The sequence below is a fragment of the Notolepis coatsorum genome (genome assembly GCF_963971535.1).
Source record: "Notolepis coatsorum genome assembly, chromosome: 4".
NCBI lineage: Eukaryota > Metazoa > Chordata > Actinopteri > Aulopiformes > Paralepididae > Notolepis > Notolepis coatsorum.
In genome coordinates, this window is record NC_140168.1 from 115,408,085 (window position 1) to 115,424,847 (window position 16,763).

The 16,763-nt window shown below is 43.6% G+C and overlaps 1 protein-coding gene across 2 annotated transcripts in view; it reads right to left on the reverse strand.

The window, feature by feature from the left end:
* LOC311227387 (eukaryotic translation initiation factor 4E type 2-like) overlaps positions 1-15,338 on the reverse strand; it is a 57,400-nt gene extending 42,062 nt beyond the window's left edge. Inside the window, exons 1-2 of one of the 2 annotated variants that reach the window (XM_084313011.1) lie at positions 15,184-15,338; positions 4,514-4,586 (exon numbers count right to left, since the gene is read on the reverse strand). In XM_084313011.1, coding sequence (XP_084169137.1) covers positions 4,514-4,586; positions 15,184-15,200 — 90 coding nt within the window. In that variant the 5' untranslated portion in view covers positions 15,201-15,338. Of the gene's footprint in view, positions 1-4,513; positions 4,614-15,183 lie in introns of both variants that reach the window. The other variant, XM_084313010.1, reaches the window with a different exon arrangement.
* Between the last annotated feature and the right edge of the window lie 1,425 nt (positions 15,339-16,763).

Genomic DNA, 16,763 nt, shown 5'->3' on the forward strand with positions numbered 1-16,763 from the left:
GGGGGTGTTAAGGTGTTTGGGTAAGGGGGTGTTAAGGTGTTTGGGTGAATAGAATAGAAATACTTTTATTATCCCGTGGGAAATTTGACACTGCAAATCGCTCAACATTTAAACATTTAGACAAAACAGGTCACGAATTAGAATAATAAAACAAATCAAATCAAGTTGCCTAGGATAAGAGTAGAGTAAAATAGAATAAAATGGAATAAAATATACAGTAAATAAATACAGTAAAAATATACTGAGAGGCATCATAGCAGCATGGGGGAAGGGGGGGGGGTACAGGTAGTAAAAACAACACAAGCAGTGTAAACAAATAGGTCAATATAATTTACTATCTAACTAACTGAAATATATATTCACAGTATTCACAGTGTCACATAAGGTGCAGTATGCATCAGGTAGTAGGGATGCACCGAAAATTCGGCTACCGAAAATTATCGGCCGAAAATGGTTAAAAAGGCTCTTTCGGCTTTCGGCCGAAAGGGTTTTAGCACAGAAAATATATGACCGAAAGTCAAATAACGTGTTGTTGTGATGACATCATCAAAACGCGACTACAGACATACCGGTAGCATGCGCAACATGTAACGTGAGCAGCTTGGCAGCTCTTCCTGCATTCTACAGCCTGTGATAACTAACTCCTCTTGGGAGTAGGGATGCCCCCCGAAACCCGGTTCTAAACTAAATTAGAAAAAACCGGAGTATTGATCAGCTCCGACGTTACCGGTACTGCTATCAGTAGTCTAGGAGCGGATTAGCTACGGAGCTAACAGTGTACCATCCATCTGCGACGCAACGGTGGCAGCAACAGTGGACACTGAGTAATGTTAACGTTATGACGAGTTCATACTACACTACACGTATGAACTCGACATAACGTTAACGTTACTCCGTTTAAATGAAGTGTTTAATTAGCAGCAATCTGAAAATGTGTCGTTAAACCGGAAATGGAAATGCGAGGACAGGAAGTCGTCATCAATCGTTGTAGTCTTTTAGTCTTTAACAGTCTGGAATTAATGTATGCATTCAAAAGTGCTGAATAAATGTTTTATGTGCCCATAATAGTGATTATTAATATTATTTAAGTTAAGTTTAGCCATAATCATGTCTTTTGCCATAATCAGGTAGCTAAAAAAAAACATATATATATATTTATATTAATCATTTTCGGCCTTTCGGCATTCGGTTTTCGGCCAACTGTTTCCTATTTTCGGTATCGGTTTCGGCCAAGAATTTCCCATTCGGTGCATCCCTATCAGGTAGTGTTATCATTTACTATCTAACTAACTGAAATATACAGTATTCACAGTGTCACATAAGGTGCAGTATGCATCAGGTAGTGTTATTGTCCTCCTTGGGTTCCTATTAGTCCTAGGTCAATGCCTGGCAGCCGTCGCTGCCCCCTGTTGTGGAGCCTGGAGGGCGCTAGTCGTGCCACTATGGAGCTGTCGCTCTGTGCTCAGTGATGCAGTGAGGCACAGTGATGCATTGTATAGTCTGATGGCTGTTGGAATGAAGGACTTCCTGTGCCGTTCAGTGCTGCATTTAGGTAGTGTGAGCCTAAGGGGGTGTTAAGGAGTTAAAGGGTGTTAAGCGGTTTGTGTTAAGGCAGGGCTCCAGAGAGGTCTGTCTGTCGCACTGGTGCTCCCAGCAGGTCTGTCTGTCACACTGGTGCTCCCAGCTCCCAGCAGGTCTGCCTGTCTGTCACACTGGTGCTCCCAGCTCCCAGCAGGTCTGCCTGTCTGTCACACTGGTGCTCCCAGCAGGTCTGTCTGTCTGTCACACTGGTGCTCCCAGCAGGTCTGCCTGTCTGTCACACTGGTGCTCCCAGCAGGTCTGTCTGTCTGTCACACTGGTGCTCCCAGCAGGTCTGCCTGTCTGTCACACTGGTGCTCCCAGCAGGTCTGTCTGTCTGTCACACTGGTGCTCCCAGCAGTTCTGTCTGTCTGTCACACTGGTGCTCCCAGCAGGTCTGTCTGTCTGTCACACTGGTGCTCCCAGCAGGTCTGCCTGTCTGTCACACTGGTGCTCCCAGCAGGTCTGTCTGTCTGTCACACTGGTGCTCCCAGCTCCCAGCAGGTCTGTCTGTCTGTCACACTGGTGCTCCCAGCTCCCAGCAGGTCTGTCTGTCTGTCACACTGGTGCTCCCAGCTCCCAGCAGGTCTGTCTGTCTGTCACACTGGTGCTCCCAGCTCCCAGCAGGTCTGTCTGTCACACTGGTGCTCCCAGCTCCCAGCAGGTCTGTCTGTCTGTCACACTGGTGCTCCCAGCTCCCAGCAGGTCTGTCTGTCTGTCACACTGGTGCTCCCAGCTCCCAGCAGGTCTGCCTGTCTGTCACACTGGTGCTCCCAGCTCCCAGCAGGTCTGTCTGTCTGTCTGTCACACTGGTGCTCCCAGCTCCCAGCAGGTCTGTCTGTCTGTCACACTGGTGCTCCCAGCAGGTCTGTCTGTCTGTCACACTGGTGCTCCCAGCAGGTCTGTCTGTCACACTGGTGCTCCCAGCAGGTCTGTCTGTCTGTCACACTGGTGCTCCCAGCAGGTCTGTCTGTCACACTGGTGCTCCCAGCTCCCAGCAGGTCTGTCTGTCACACTGGTGCTCCCAGCTCCCAGCAGGTCTGCCTGTCTGTCACACTGGTGCTCCCAGCAGGTCTGTCTGTCACACTGGTGCTCCCAGCTCCCAGCAGGTCTGTCTGTCTGTCACACTGGTGCTCCCAGCAGGTCTGCCTGTCTGTCACACTGGTGCTCCCAGCAGGTCTGTCTGTCTGTCACACTGGTGCTCCCAGCAGGTCTGCCTGTCTGTCACACTGGTGCTCCCAGCAGGTCTGTCTGTCTGTCACACTGGTGCTCCCAGCTCCCAGCAGGTCTGCCTGTCTGTCACACTGGTGCTCCCAGCTCCCAGCAGGTCTGCCTGTCTGTCACATTGGTGCTCCCAGCAGGTCTGTCTGTCTGTCACACTGGTGCTCCCAGCAGGTCTGTCTGTCACACTGGTGCTCCCAGCAGGTCTGTCTGTCACACTGGTGCTCCCAGCAGGTCTGTCTGTCACACTGGTGCTCCCAGCAGGTCTGTCTGTCACACTGGTGCTCCCAGCAGGTCTGTCTGTCTGTCACACTGGTGCTCCCAGCAGGTCTGTCTGTCTGTCACACTGGTGCTCCCAGCAGGTCTGTCTGTCTGTCACACTGGTGCTCCCAGCAGGTCTGTCTGTCACACTGGTGCTCCCAGCAGGTCTGTCTGTCACACTGGTGCTCCCAGCTCCCAGCAGGTCTGTCTGTCACACTGGTGCTCCCAGCAGGTCTGTCTGTCTGTCACACTGGTGCTCCCAGCAGGTATGTCTGTCTGTCACACTGGTGCTCCCAGCTCCCAGCAGGTCTGTCTGTCTGTCACACTGGTGCTCCCAGCTCCCAGCAGGTCTGTCTGTCTGTCACACTGGTGCTCCCAGCTCCCAGCAGGTCTGTCTGTCTGTCACACTGGTGCTCCCAGCAGGTCTGTCTGTCTGTCACACTGGTGCTCCCAGCTCCCAGCAGGTCTGTCTGTCTGTCACACTGGTGCTCCCAGCAGGTCTGTCTGTCTGTCACACTGGTGCTCCCAGCTCCCAGCAGGTCTGCCTGTCTGGGTAGCGTCTCTCCCCCCGGCCCTGGCCATGTGCGTTCTCAAAACAAAACAAAAAAAAAGAATCTCTGCCTTTGATTGGCTCTAACACGTGCAGTGTTTCCCCTACCATTGCCCCGCCCCGCCAACCGGACGCCCCGCCCCTCCAGAAAAAATTATAATAAGATATAATAAAAGTATTAAAAAAAGAAACAAATATTTTTATATTTTTTTTATTAAAGTTTGCTTTAATCACAGTAACTTTTTTTTCAAAAAATTTTTAATTTAACATTTTATTTCAACCAAAAATGCTTAACAAATAATGTTAGTGATAGAAGGGAACTCATTTTGTGCAAAAATGGAAAGCTTTCCAATGTCCATGAGGTAGAATTGTTCTGATCGCAGGCAAAGTGATGTCAGACTACACCTCCCTATTTAGGAGCAAATTGTTTGCATGATTAAAAACGATGGTTCGAACATCCGTTCGAAAAACCCTGGCGAATGTTCGAATCCCAAAAACAGGCTTGGGGACAGCAGCTCTAACTGGAGCTGAGCTGAATGTGTTAAAATAGACATAAAAAAAGTGAAGGATTGGACTTTGTGAGCTAACTGTAATACAATGTTATTTTTTACAATCCTTTACATAACATCTTAAGAAATTACTAATGTGTATGGGAACTGACAAAAAAGGTAATGGTAAAGGTAACGCTTAAAATGTATTATTGCAGCGGCAAAAGGTGCAGTGAAAATGTTTGGGTGCACCTAAATGAAAAAGTTAGTCGCACTGGTGCAACCAATGTAAAAAGTTAGTCTGGAGCCCTGTAGGGGGTTAAAGGGTGTTAAGGGGGTTGTGTTAAGGAGTTAAAGGGTGTTAAGGGGGTTGTGTTAAGGGGTTAAAGGGGTTGTGTTAAGGGGGTTGTGTCACCTTGCGTCGGTTGTTCCAGCTGCATTCGTCTCTGGACAACATCTCCTCCTGTTCCTCCTCTTCATCCTTCTGACTGACAGACACACACACAGACACACACCTGTCTTCTTTAAATATGGTTCTCAAAAATGTACATATTCTGTTCTCAGGTAGCAGACTTAGATGACGCCTTGTCTGCATCCTTCAGACTGGTACTGTACGTGTTGTACACACAAACCTATCCAGTCTGAGAGAGATGCTGTGTACAGAGGTTTAGTACTCTCCTCAACTTGTATTGGAGGAGACATGTGGTAGTCTACACTAGGGCTGCAACTAATGACTAATTTGGTAGTCGACTAATCTGCCGATTATTTTTTCGATTAGTCGACTAATCGACTCCTCGTCCAATCAACAGTCATCTCCCGCCTCGACTACTGCAATGCACTGCTCGCTGGCCTCCCGGCCACTGCCACTAAGCCTCTTCAACTCATTCAGAACGCAGCGGCCCGCCTGATCTCAAACCTACCGAAGTCGGCCCATGTCACCCCACTTCTTAGGGACCTGCACTGGCTCCCCATTGCTGCACGAATCCGGTTCAAGGCCTTCGACCTAGCATACCGTGCGGCAAAGGGAACCGCTCCCGCCTACCTCCGGTCAATGGTCTCTAACTACACACCCTCAAGACCCCTACGCTCTGCATCTTCTGGCCGCCTCAGACCTACTCCTATCCAAGCTCCGGGAGGGTCATCAAAGAGAAGTCGCCTATTCTCAGTCCTTGCCCCACAATGGTGGAATGAACTACCCACCCCAGTTAGGACAGCCGAATCACGTCCAATCTTTCGCCGTCGACTAAAGACGCACTTCTTCAACCATTATCTGAATTAAAAAAAAAAAAAAAAAAAACAATAAAAAAAATCTAACCCTAACTAACCGTACTGTCATGCACTTGTCCTAATAAACTAACCTACACTGTAGCACTCAACACTTTGATGAACATTGTTGCTCAGCTGATAGAGTTGTGCCCTTCCTGATGGCTTGTCGTACAGAACTTGTAAGTCGCTTTGGATAAAAGCGTCAGCTAAATGACTAAATGTAAATGTAAATGTAAATGTAATCGAAAACCAATGTAAACAACAACAAACCATTTTTTTTTTTTTTTTTTTTTTTTTTATTACCTATCTTTGTGAAAGTGGCTTCTCAGCTCTGGTCCAGCTGAAGACAGAGCAGAGGAACAGATTGGACATTGAGCATGACCTCAGAGTTGCTTGTCTACCATCACCCCAGACTTTGAGACTCTTGTCAGGACCAAACAACAACATCATAACATGATGATCCCATAGCAAATTAAAATAATGACTCATGAAACATTTGAATTTGGATCTTTAAGCCACTTTAAATGAAAATGTATTTGAAGAACAATACAGCAATCACTCATAACAAGATAAATAAATTAAATAATACAAATTAAAGTGGAAGTGTACTTTAAATAACTTTTGTTTGCTGTGTGTGAGAGGAGTCCGTGTGTGTGTAATGTATGTGTGTGTGTCTTACTCTGATCGCTGTGTGAGTGAGAGGAGTGTGTGTACTGTGTAATTTGTGTGTGTGTCTTACTCTGATCGCTGTGTGAGTGAGAGGTGTGTACTGTGTAATTTGTGTATGTGTGTGTGTCTTACTCTGATCGCTGTGTGTGAGTGAGAGGAGTGTGAATGTGTGTGTGTCTTACTCTGATCGCTGTGTGTGAGAGAGAGGAGTGTGAATGTGTGTGTGTCTTACTCTGATCGCTGTGTGTGAGTGAGAGGAGTGTGTATGTGTGTGTGTCTTACTCTGATCGCTGTGTGTGAGTGAGAGGAGTGTGTATGTGTGTGTCTTACTCTGATCGCTGTGTGTGAGTGAGAGGAGTGCGTGTGTAATGTATTGTGTGTCTAGTCTGATCATCATCTCCTGCAGGGGAACAATGTTTTCAATGTCCAAAATTTGCTATGGGATCAGCATGTTATGATGTTGTCTGGAACCCTGAGAAGCCACTCTCACAAAGATAGGTAGTGCAAAAAAAAAAAAATTAGTCATTTTTTTAATGACTAATCGACGCAACAATTTCTCGTCGACGATTTTTTATAATCGACGTCGTCGATTATGTCGACTAATCGTTGCAGCCCTAGTCTACACCCTCCCCAGACTGACAGAAGGATAGCGCAACGACTAGGATCATGACACATGTGGGGAATTGGCATAACAACTAAATTGGGGAGAAAATGGCACCAAAAAAGGTCTGACTTAAGTAACGTCCTCTACAACCAAAACAGCGATGGAAGGAAGAGGTCAATTTTGTAGCTTGTCTGGTTGTGTAGGTAGTGGTACTGAGGGTAGTAGGGTTAGTAGCTTCTGTCTGGTTATCTGAATAAAAAAAAAAAAAAAAAAAATCTAACCCTAACTAACCGTACTGTCATGCACTCCTAATAAACTAACCTACACTGTAGCACTCAACACTTTGATGAACATTGTAGCTCAGCTGATAGAGTTGTGCCCTTCCTGATGGCTTGTCGTACAGAACATGTAAGTCGCTTTGGATAAAAGCGTCAGCTAAATGACTAAATGTAAATGTAGTAGGGTTAGTAGCTTCTGTCTGGTTGTGTAGGTACTGAGGGTAGTAGGGTTAGTAGCTTCTGTCTGGTTGTGTAGGTACGGAGTAGGGTTAGTAGCTTGTCTGGTTGTGTAGGACTAGGTACTGAGGGTACTGAGGGTAGTAGGGTTAGTAGCTTCTGCCTGGTTGTGTAGGTACCAGGGTTCGAAATTAACGGGGGCTTGGGGCAAAATGCCCTCGAAAATTGACCAAATGCCCTCGAAAATCAGTTAAGGGGGGCAATAAAAGTTTACTAATTATATATATAATTATATATATGCTCTACAGTGCGAGCATTTCCCCCGTATTTGCCCCTAATAATATGTGTGTGTGCGCGAACCGGAAAAATAATTTACTTGCAGAGTGAAGATTACAAAACAGCTCCGCTGTTAATAGTTAAGAAACTGGACTGAAATTCAGTTTTTGGGTGGAATGCAAAGAGGGAGGGAGGCGGGGCCGCTGCGTGTTACAGGTACTTGAGAGGTGCGAACACAGACAGACAGACAGAGAGCTCTGCTCTGCTTTCAGCAAGCATGCATAGTGCTGTGTAACATTAAGTTACACTGCTATCTTAACGTTAGCAAGCTAAGCATCTGCATAGCGCGACCTGTGTAACGTTAAGTAACTTGTGTTCGGCGGGGAAAGACCGTTCCATTTGTAACACAACTCCAAAGAATAACATCCAAATGATCCCGATGCGCATTTCCTTCATTCCACAGCACTGAGCGCACAGCGTAGGGGTGGACGGTATGGTCTAAAATGTATATCACGGTATAATTTGAAGCATAGACGATAACGGTATATATCACGGTATCAGTGTTTCTGTTAGAATAATTTTTTTTGCCTGATAGGCAGGCTATATAAAGAATGACATCCTCAAGGCATGTAGATTTATAATATTTTAACTTAAAACTAGGCTACTTTTGCGTATAAAGTCATTATATTCCATATAAAATAAGTCCAGAGTCGAGACTCCTGCTCCCATTGCAAACAGCGGGGCTGGATTTTGCTAGAAGCATATGTAGCTGCAGAGCCGCAGAGCCAGGGGCTCTTTCAGGTCATTCATTTCAGCCATTGGCAATTCAGCCGTTGGGTGGGGGGGCGCTGTTTGACGGGCCTGTGACCAGACCTGAAAGAGCCACTGGCTCTGCGGCTCTGCAGCTGCATGCTATTCGCAAATCCACTGCTGCACGCCTTCCTCCCGGCTCCCGCTGCTGCCGTCGTTATCATAACACTACACACATATCGTAATGTTTACAGCAAACTGTAGTTGATCACCAGGTATGTTTTATTAACGTAGAATAATTCATATAAGAAAAACGATAGGGAAATATCTTACCTTTCTCCACTGGTTAAAAATGCCAGGAACTGAAATTGAAACTTGCTGTGCACCGCAGTGATATGTGTTTATTATGAAATGACAATTGCGTGTTGACACGCCCACTGCGCGAAGCCTCCTAAATTACTTTTTCCAGTTTGTACATATCTATTATCTATGACTAATTCTATCTATTTTTAGGGGCAAATGCGATTGAAATAGTCGCGCTGTGGTTACATGACGTCATTGCTATTTTAGAGCTGCTCTACCGGTTAAACAGTATAGTCAAAATCCATACCGTAGAGCAAATTAATACCGTTTATACCGTATACCGTTTATACCGTCCACCCCTAGCACAGCGTATTTCATTGATCGATCTGACAACAACACAACTTGCCCTCAGGGACAATCATATTTAATCTATTTAGATAGAGTATGTATGTATTATTTACAGATAATTGAAGGTACCTCAAAACATGAAACCAAGCCATGTCACACATTGTGTGTGTGTGTGTGTGTGTGTGTGTGTGTGTGTGTGTGTGTGTGTGTGTGTGTGTGTGTGTTACTTGAACAATTGTCACTCTGCTCCTAAATTTCTGTGTGCTCCTAAATTTGTATTTAGATTAAATTTATTAACATTTTATTTAGGAGCACATGTGCTCCTTGGGAAAAAGGTTAGCGTAGAGCCCTATATATGGAGACATTAACATTACGTTATCAAACATAGGGACGAAGACTGTAAAAAAAAAGTGTCAACAATGTTTTATAATCTTTATGTTGATTTTCATTATAAAAATGTTGTGCCCCCGAAATACAAAAAAAAGCCCCCGAAAATCAATTAAGGGGGGCAAAAAAAGCCCTTGATTTTTTTTTTTTCTAACCCTGGTAGGTACTGAGGGTAGTAGGGTTAGTAGCTTCTGTCTGGTTGTGTAGGTACCAGGGTTTCCGTTAGCCGGTAATTACCGGTATTTGACCGGCAAAATCTGTTGAAATCCGACATATTTAATCTCTCCGGTTATAATGTACGGTGAAAATAATTCCCTCTAAGCACAATTTGATTATTTGAATTGTATTAAAATAGGCTAAAATTAAATAGCCTATGCGATGAACGAAACAACCATTACATTTGTTTCATCGTTGCTTCACCAAGCAGGTCTAATAATGACAACAATGTTGTCAGCGAGAGTTTAGTGCTGGGTTTGCGAGAAGCATGCAGCTGCAGAGTCTAATAATCCAATAATCTAAATCTAATATATAATATAAAAATGCTAAATGCATGGGTATTTTATTTTGTCTTTAATGTTAGCTTGCAAACTCAAATACTGTCTTGGTAAGCCTCATAATGAATTTTGGGGAAAAAAAGAAAAACATCGTGATGCGTATCGTGTATCGCCGAAAGGTCAGAAAATATCGTGATATCATATTTAGGCCATATCGCCCAGCCCTACTTAGAGGGAATTATTTTCACCGGATATTATGACCAGCACCAAGTCGTTGGGAGGTGGAGATATACATCACGCAAACCCACGATAATGTTGCCGTCTCTCTCTGCCAAATTTCTCAGTTCTTCGCTTGATATAATTAATACAAATGTCCAATATAACGGAATTCGTTAGCTCATAAAAATGTGATTATAACAGACTGCTGTTTATTAATGTCGGGCAGACTGCCCAACGACACCTCAAGTCGGCAGCAGCACGAAGTCTCGAGGGACTTATTTTATTTGGAATATATTAATGACTGTATATACGCAAAAGTAGTCTAGTTTTAAGTTAAAATATTATAAATGCCTTGAGGATGTCATTCTTTATATAGGCCTATCAATTGTTTTTAAGCTCAATAAACTCTGACCGGAATTGATCCCATTTGTCCAGTAGATTGAAATCTACCGGACACTCAGACCTGCAAAAAAAATTCTAACGGAAACCATGGTAGGTACTAGGGTAGTAGTGTTAGTAGCTTCTGTCTGGTTGTGTAGGTACTGAGGGTAGTAGGGTTAGTAGCTTCTGTCTGATTGTGTAGGTACTGAGGGTAGTAGCAGGGCTGTACGCTAAGCTTTTTCACTAGGGGCACACTTGCCCCTAAATTAGAAATGTAGGGGCAAAAAATATGTTTTAGGGGCAAATTTTTAAATAACAATTTTACCATTATAGTGCAAAAAAATATGTTCCTCCTGCCTCATTACTGTGGTCCTTTTATTTAACATTTAAGTGCTTTTGTTGTCAGGTTTGTATCTTTTATAATGAACCAACTAGGGCTGGGCGATATGGCCTAAATATGATATCACGATATTTTCTGACCTTTCGGCGATACACGATACACATCACAATGTTTTTCTTTTTTACCCCAAACAATTCATTATGAGGCTTACCAAGACAGTATGAGTTTGCAAGCTAACATTAAAGACAAAATAAAATACCCATGCATTTAGCATTTTTATATTATATATTAGATTTAGATTATTGGATTATTAGATTATATATTGCATATATTTAGCAATGAGATATTATATGATTTAGATATGAAATATGATGAATTGAAAATGGGGGACCCTGATGTAAACAAGACAAAAGTCTTTCTCTGGTCTGCATCCCCTTAACAATTGTATGTATTGAGCTGTACTGTACCCATTCTGCAATATGTTAATAAAGTTTTAAATCAATCAATCAATAGCATTTTAATGAAACTACTGTATATTTGTATGTCTCTAAATGTTTTGATGAATTGAAAATGGAGGACCCTTATGTAAAAAAGCCGAAAGTCTTTCTCTGGTCTTCATCCTCCTGTACTGTATTGTACCCATTATGCAATCTGTTAATAAAGTTCTCATTCATTCATTCTGACGGAAAACAGAATAATTTTGATTGACAGTAGAGTCTGCTAATTACGTCACAACGCTTGCACCCGCCCTGCTGTTCTTAGCACCAATCGGCAAGCGCATTAGTTTTTGACTTCCTGAATGCCCTGCGTGTTGACAACAACAAAGCTACTAACATTAGCTACCCGCGGCCCACGAGTAGGAGACCAGTGCTCTGCAGGATGACTAAATGAGGCATAATGATTTTACCTCAACGAATGTTAGAACTAGTGCTGTCAAACGATTAAAATATTTAACTCGATTAATCGCATGATTGTCCATAGTTAACTCGCGATTAATCGCAAATTAATCGCATTTTTATTTTTTATTTATTTTTTACCTTAACACTTTGACTGCCGGGAGCCGTCTTTAGACGTCTTTGCTGGCCATGCTAAAGTTGCCGGGGGACGCTGTACGTCGTCTTTATATCAATATTTCAAAAATCTGCGATCGGATTCATAATGTCCCTCCGCTGGCCTGAGATACACCAGCAGGACCCACTGAGCTCTCTGGCGGTTCAGGAGCGCCATCTGGTGGCCGATCGCGCAACCGCTTAACAGGAAGCGCAGTAGAGGTTGTGCTAGATGTCCGTATTGCTTCCGGCCACTCGGGATAGGTTCCGGCACTCTAGCTCGTCACACTACATAGCGATCGATTGCCAATAACTCGATAAACAACATGATTTGGACGTATATACCATTATACAAGCTGGAGATGGACCGGGTAATAATATATCCCATAATGATAAAATTTCTACTCGACGATGATCGCCCAACGGCGCGCGGAGACTGGGGTGAGTTTCAGCGTGTAACGTTACCGTCTTCGATAATAACTGATATTATCAACATTTGACCCACATTAGATGATTGGTATAACGCTGCCCACGGAATTATAAACGCCCCCTCGCCCATCCGGTCAACATCAGATGACGTGTAGTAACTTCTAGAAGTACGTCTAGTTGGAATTTTTTATATCGCGCTGATTGCCATCAAACTGTATTTCATCATCAATATAATGCATTTGGGGCTATATATCACGTTCTGGAGAAAGCTGCAGAAAGAGATAAAAACATACTTATACATTAGACCATACTTTACTATGAATATGTGAATGAAAAAGTTTAACGTTGCTACACAATGAACAATACATATAGGACTTTGAATGGGCCCTAATAATGGCAATGTAGCAATAGAATTTAAAAAGTTATAGCCCTGCAAAGAAGGGGACTTTCTCCATAGACAAATAGCGCTGGCAATCTATGGTATATCATTAATTTAACCTTAGGCAACCAAAGTGTTAAACAGATCTTTTTCAAGTTCCAAGTTTTAATACTCTTATCAACATGCGAGTCAACAAATGCTTGCTTTGTGCAGCCATTTAACACAAAAGGATGACCCTCATGCATTGCAAATTTGCATCAAATTCAAAACAGAGTGATGCACAAAATAACTTAAAAGAAAATAATAATTTAAAACAATGAATAAAGTGTGCATGAAATAATAGGGGAAAGAAAACATTAGGAACTTGTTACATTCACACACACAAGGGCTGATTAATCACACCCCCCTCTCTCCCTCACACACACTCTCCCAGATCTTTTTCTCTTTTGCCCCTTCCTCATCTCTCTCACCCCCCTCTCTCTCTATATCTCACACACACACACACACACACTTCAGAAACAAACATAGTATCAATGAGAGCATCAATAATACACCTGAGTGAAGTCTAGTATAAAAAAAAAAAAAAAAAAACGTTTTTTTTTTTTAGTTAATCTTGAGTTAAAAAAATTAGTGGCATTAATAGAATCGGGAGTTAACGCGATATTAACGCGATATATTTGACAGCCTTAGTTAGAACAAAAGCCTTTCCATACATCTGTCTGATTGAAAACTTTATTAACAGACCGCGGAATGGTCATATCTCAGCACGGGCTGAGATATGAACGAGTAACGTGTGGACCAGATTGACGCGACACAAGGTTTACACAACAGCCCCCACCCCTTGTTTTATTGTATTTGTACCTGTACTACCTGCTGTCAGCTGTTTATCTCTCTCTGTGAGCTTGATTAGCTCACATTAGCTAGCGTTAGCTCCGCGGCTAACCCTGAACTAAATCAATGACTAGGTTCTAAAGCATTTCGAGTAGTTTTCACTGCACATAGAAGCAGCCAAACAGCGGGAGAATTTCGGGAGCATATGGCCAAAACCCAGTTAGGAACCATCGACTCCCATCCCTACTACTAACTTTACTTTTCTTCATAGCTAAATCAGACAGTCAGCCAGTCTATCAGAGTGAGTGCTCAGTTGATTTTCCCCGCTGATCATACCTGAGTGCTCAGCGTCATCACACGCCTTGGATCATTTAGGAGTGAAATGCGAATGCAAGGCTTGAAATCCCTACTCGCAAGCCCGCCCCCAAATATTATTTACCAATCGCAAGCAGCGTACAGCCCTGAGTAGGGTTAGTAGCTTCTGTCTGGTTGTGTAGGTACTGAGGGTAGTAGGGTTAGTAGCTTCTATCTGATTGTGTAGGTACTACTGAGGGTAGTAGGGTTAGTAGCTTCTATCTGATTGTGTAGGTACTACTGAGGGTAGTAGGGTTAGTAGCTTCTGTCTGGTTGTGAAGGTACTGAGGGTAGTAGGGTTAGTAGCTTCTATCTGATTGTGTAGGTACTACTGAGGGTAGTAGGGTTAGTAGCTTCTGTCTGGTTGTGAAGGTACTGAGGGTAGTAGAGTTAGTAGCTTCTGTCTGGTTGTGTAGGTACTGAGGGTAGTAGAGTTAGTAGCTTCTGTCTGGTTGTGTAGGTACTGAGGGTAGTAGAGTTAGTAGCTTCTGTCTGGTTGTGTAGGTACTGAGGGTAGTAGAGTTAGTAGCTTCTGTCTGGTTGTGTAGGTAATGAGGGTAGTAGGGTTAGAGGTGGTTGGGTGGGTGGGTGGGGGGGGGGCTGTGTAGGAGGGGTGGGTGGGGAACACTACACCTGTACAAGCAAAACTGTACATTGGAATATTGACAAAACCATGCTTGGTCATTTACTGTACATTGGAGGGGGTTGGGTTAGGACATTTACAGGGGCCAGTTTCGAATTGCAGTCTCCCGTAGGTGGTCTTTGAGAGTGGTTTTGAAAGTGGGTAGTGATTCACATTCCTTTACAGCTGTGGGTAGGGCATTCCACATTGATGTGGCATAATTGCGAAACGTGTTTAGTCCCTTGTTTGAGCCGAATCTGGGTTGGACATGATTTGTGGAGCTCCCTCTGGTGTTGTGATCGTGGTATTCACTGACCTTTGGGAAGTGTTTTGACATGTACATGGGTACCTTGGTCGTGTAGTGTATCTTGTAGACCAGGCCCATTGCAAGTTGCTGTACTCTGTCGTCTACTCTAAGCCATCCTAGGTTGGCAAAGTGGGCAGGGGTGAGGTGGGTTCTAGGAGTAAGGTCACGCAGTAGTCTGACTAGTTTGTTTTGTGATGTTTGTAATCTTGTTTTTAGCGCCTTTGAGGTGCTTTGGTACCATGAGGTGCACGCATAGCCGTAGTACCATTGAATGAGTGCTCCTGCCAGAGTCTTCAGGGTATTCTTGTTTACCAGAGAGAAGATCAGAATCTAGTTCGTTGGTTGACTTTTTTGTATTACATTGGATGCCATTTTGTCACAGGAAAGATTAGCCTCTAGGATGGAGCCCAGGTAGCCGATTTCATCTTTCCTTGTGACACTATTGTCACCCACTGTTACTGAGTTGGAGTCACCAAGAAATAGCATCATATAGCATAACATAACGTATAATAACATGGTATGAGAGCGGAATTTCTAAGAGGGCTAGCGGGCTAGCCAGCTAGCTGAGGTTAGTTTCTAACGTGAGGACCATCTGAGAGCTAACCATGCTAAGCTAACTTACTGCTCCACTTGGCTCATCCCTCCTCCGGTTGCTTCCGCTTCTTTCCCCGTTGGTATAAAAACTGTTTTCTAATCCAACTCAAGTGATGTGTTCGTTTAACGGTTTACCAGACTGTTAGTTTAACGAGCTGCTGTTAGCTGAGATGCGTCTCACTGCTTCTCTTCCGCAACTCGCTCTGCGCAGCCGCAGCTGCTACACACGTAGTACGGGTCTCGAGAAGGGACAAACGAGACAGAGGGTCTCGGAGGCGTGCTTTTTTTTCGTAGCCGCAGTTTGCGAAGACGCTCTCTGATTGGCTAACGTTAACCCCTAACCTAACTCTAAGCATAACCCATAGATATATATAAACACTAGATAGCTTGCCCGCGCTGCCGGCCAATTCTCGAAGACACTCACATTAACATTAACAGCTTAAAAAACAAATTGGATGAAATCAAACAATTATTCATAAATGGTAAGGCAAACATACTGTGCTTCTCAGAAACTAAGCTTGACGATTCTGTAAAAGATCCAGAGATAGAGATTGAGAACTACTCAATAATTAGGAATGATAGGAACAAACATGGAGGTGGTGTCTGTATGTACATACACAAGGACACCAAATTCATCAACAGAAATGACCTGAATCATAAATCAATTGAAACTGTATGGGTGGAAATCCTATTCGAAAGGGCGAAATCCCTACTGGTTGGCACAGTCTACAGGCCGCCAGATCATAGTGAATTTTATGATACACTGGATGGGTGTTTAGCTGGAGTTGAGGATGTAGACAAAATTCTTATTGGAGACTGGAACACGGATATGCAACGAAAAGATGCACCCGTCTTCAAGTCATTCAGTAGGTTTTGTGATCTGCACGGCCTCAGCCAGCTAATCACCCAACCCACACGTGTATGTGAATCAACTCAGACTACCATTGACCTCATTCTGACCTCCGACAAGTCCAAGATCTCCAAGAAAGGGGTTATAGCATGCGGGTTAAGTGATCATTATATGATATTCTGTACCCGCAAAAAACTAAAACAAAAGGCTGGCTGCCACAAAACAGTCACATCTAGAGACCTTAAAACCTACTCTAGCGAGGCCTTTAACCTTGAACTGGAGAGCCTGGACTGGTCAGATGAACTCAATGGTACACTGGTTGAAGAAACATGGCTTGGTTTCAAAACCAAATTCTCAACAATACTAAACGACATGGCCCCCCTAAGAACCACCAGGGTAAAAAATCGCGCTGAGCCGTGGATGCACTCCGAAATACTGGCCGCTATGAAAACCAGAGACAAAAAATGCTCTGAGTTTCGTAAAAATCAGTCAAAGCTTACTAAAAGCACGAGCAGTGAACTCCAAGCCCACGTGACTGAACTCAAACTAGAAAGAAACAGACTAAGAAACGACGTAAACTCCATGATCAAAACTGCAAAAAAGAATTTCATCAATGACAAAACTGAGGAAAACAAAAACAAACCACGTGAACTTTGGAAATTACTCAATAATCAACTAGGATGCAGTAAAAAACTTAAAACCAGATTCTCAAACATAAACATAAAAACGGACAACACGCTCATCACAGACAAGCTGGA